This window comes from Egretta garzetta, unplaced genomic scaffold (genome assembly GCF_000687185.1).
Source record: "Egretta garzetta isolate BGI_Z169 unplaced genomic scaffold, ASM68718v1 scaffold315, whole genome shotgun sequence".
NCBI classification, from domain to species: Eukaryota; Metazoa; Chordata; class Aves; order Pelecaniformes; family Ardeidae; genus Egretta; species Egretta garzetta.
The window spans coordinates 158980-159939 of NW_009259717.1; the positions used below are offsets into that span (position 1 = coordinate 158980).

At 63.8% G+C, this 960-nt stretch overlaps 1 protein-coding gene across 1 annotated transcript in view; it reads left to right on the forward strand.

Moving 5' to 3' along the window:
- Nucleotides 1-39: 39 nt before the first annotated feature.
- ARHGAP39 (Rho GTPase activating protein 39) overlaps nucleotides 40-960 on the forward strand; it is an 18699-nt gene continuing 17778 nt past the window's right edge. The window contains exon 1 of the mRNA XM_035894491.1: nucleotides 40-934. Within this exon, the coding sequence (XP_035750384.1) occupies nucleotides 40-934 (895 nt within the window). The remainder of the gene's footprint in view (nucleotides 935-960) is intronic.

The following is a 960-nucleotide window of genomic DNA, read 5'->3' on the forward strand; positions in this document are numbered from 1 at the left end:
GAGTACCAGGCTCCCATCTACGATGAACCCCCCGTGGACATGCAGTACGAAGCCAGCGGGAGCTACAAAGCCGGCTCGCCGCAGAAGTCGCCCATCCGGAAGCCTCACCCCTTCCTGCAGTCGCCCAAGCAAGGTTCCAACTCGCCCTACCAGCAGTTGGTGCTCACCAAACAGAAGTGTCCCGACCGCTTCATGAGCCTGGAGTACAGCCCTGCCGGCAAGGAGTATGTCAGGCAACTGGTCTACGTCGAGCAGTCGGGCTCCAGCCCCAAGATGAAGACGGGCTTGAGGCACAAATATTCCCCCAACCCCATCGGTGGCTCCTACTCGCTGCAGCACAGCCCCTGCCTGGTCAGGGACCAACGCCTGGAGATCAAATCGGGTGACTACAGCAGCATGGAAGGCCCCGACTTCTGCCCCGGCCCAACGGGTGGCCAGGTGGCCCAGGGTGAGGACTCCATGTCGTGGTCCAGCCAGCAGGACACCTTGTCCTCCACCGGCTACTCGCCCTCCACCAGGAAGAGGAAAAGCCGAAAGCCTTCCCTATCCCACGACCCCAACGCCTCCTCCACGGATGGCTCAGGGGAGCGGGAGGTGTTGGGCGAGCAGATGCTGGGTGAGGACCCAGCCACCCCGGGCCCCAACAGGTCACCGATGAACCGTACGGAGAGCAAGGCGGCGGAGGCGGAGGCAGCACGGGGCTTCCCCGAGCCCTTCCTGGCCCAGGCGCGCCTGGCTTGGGAAGCCCAGCAAGCCCACTACCACATGAAACAACGGAGCAGCTGGGATTCCCAAAAGGACGGTTCGGGCTACGAGAGCGACGGCGCCCTTCCGTTACCCATGCCAGGGCCGGTGGTGCGAGCCTTCAGCGAGGACGAGGCCTTGGCCCAGCAGGAGAACAAGCACTGGAAGAGGAACACCTTCGAGAAGCTGGGCTTCCCCCAGATCCTGCTGGAGAAG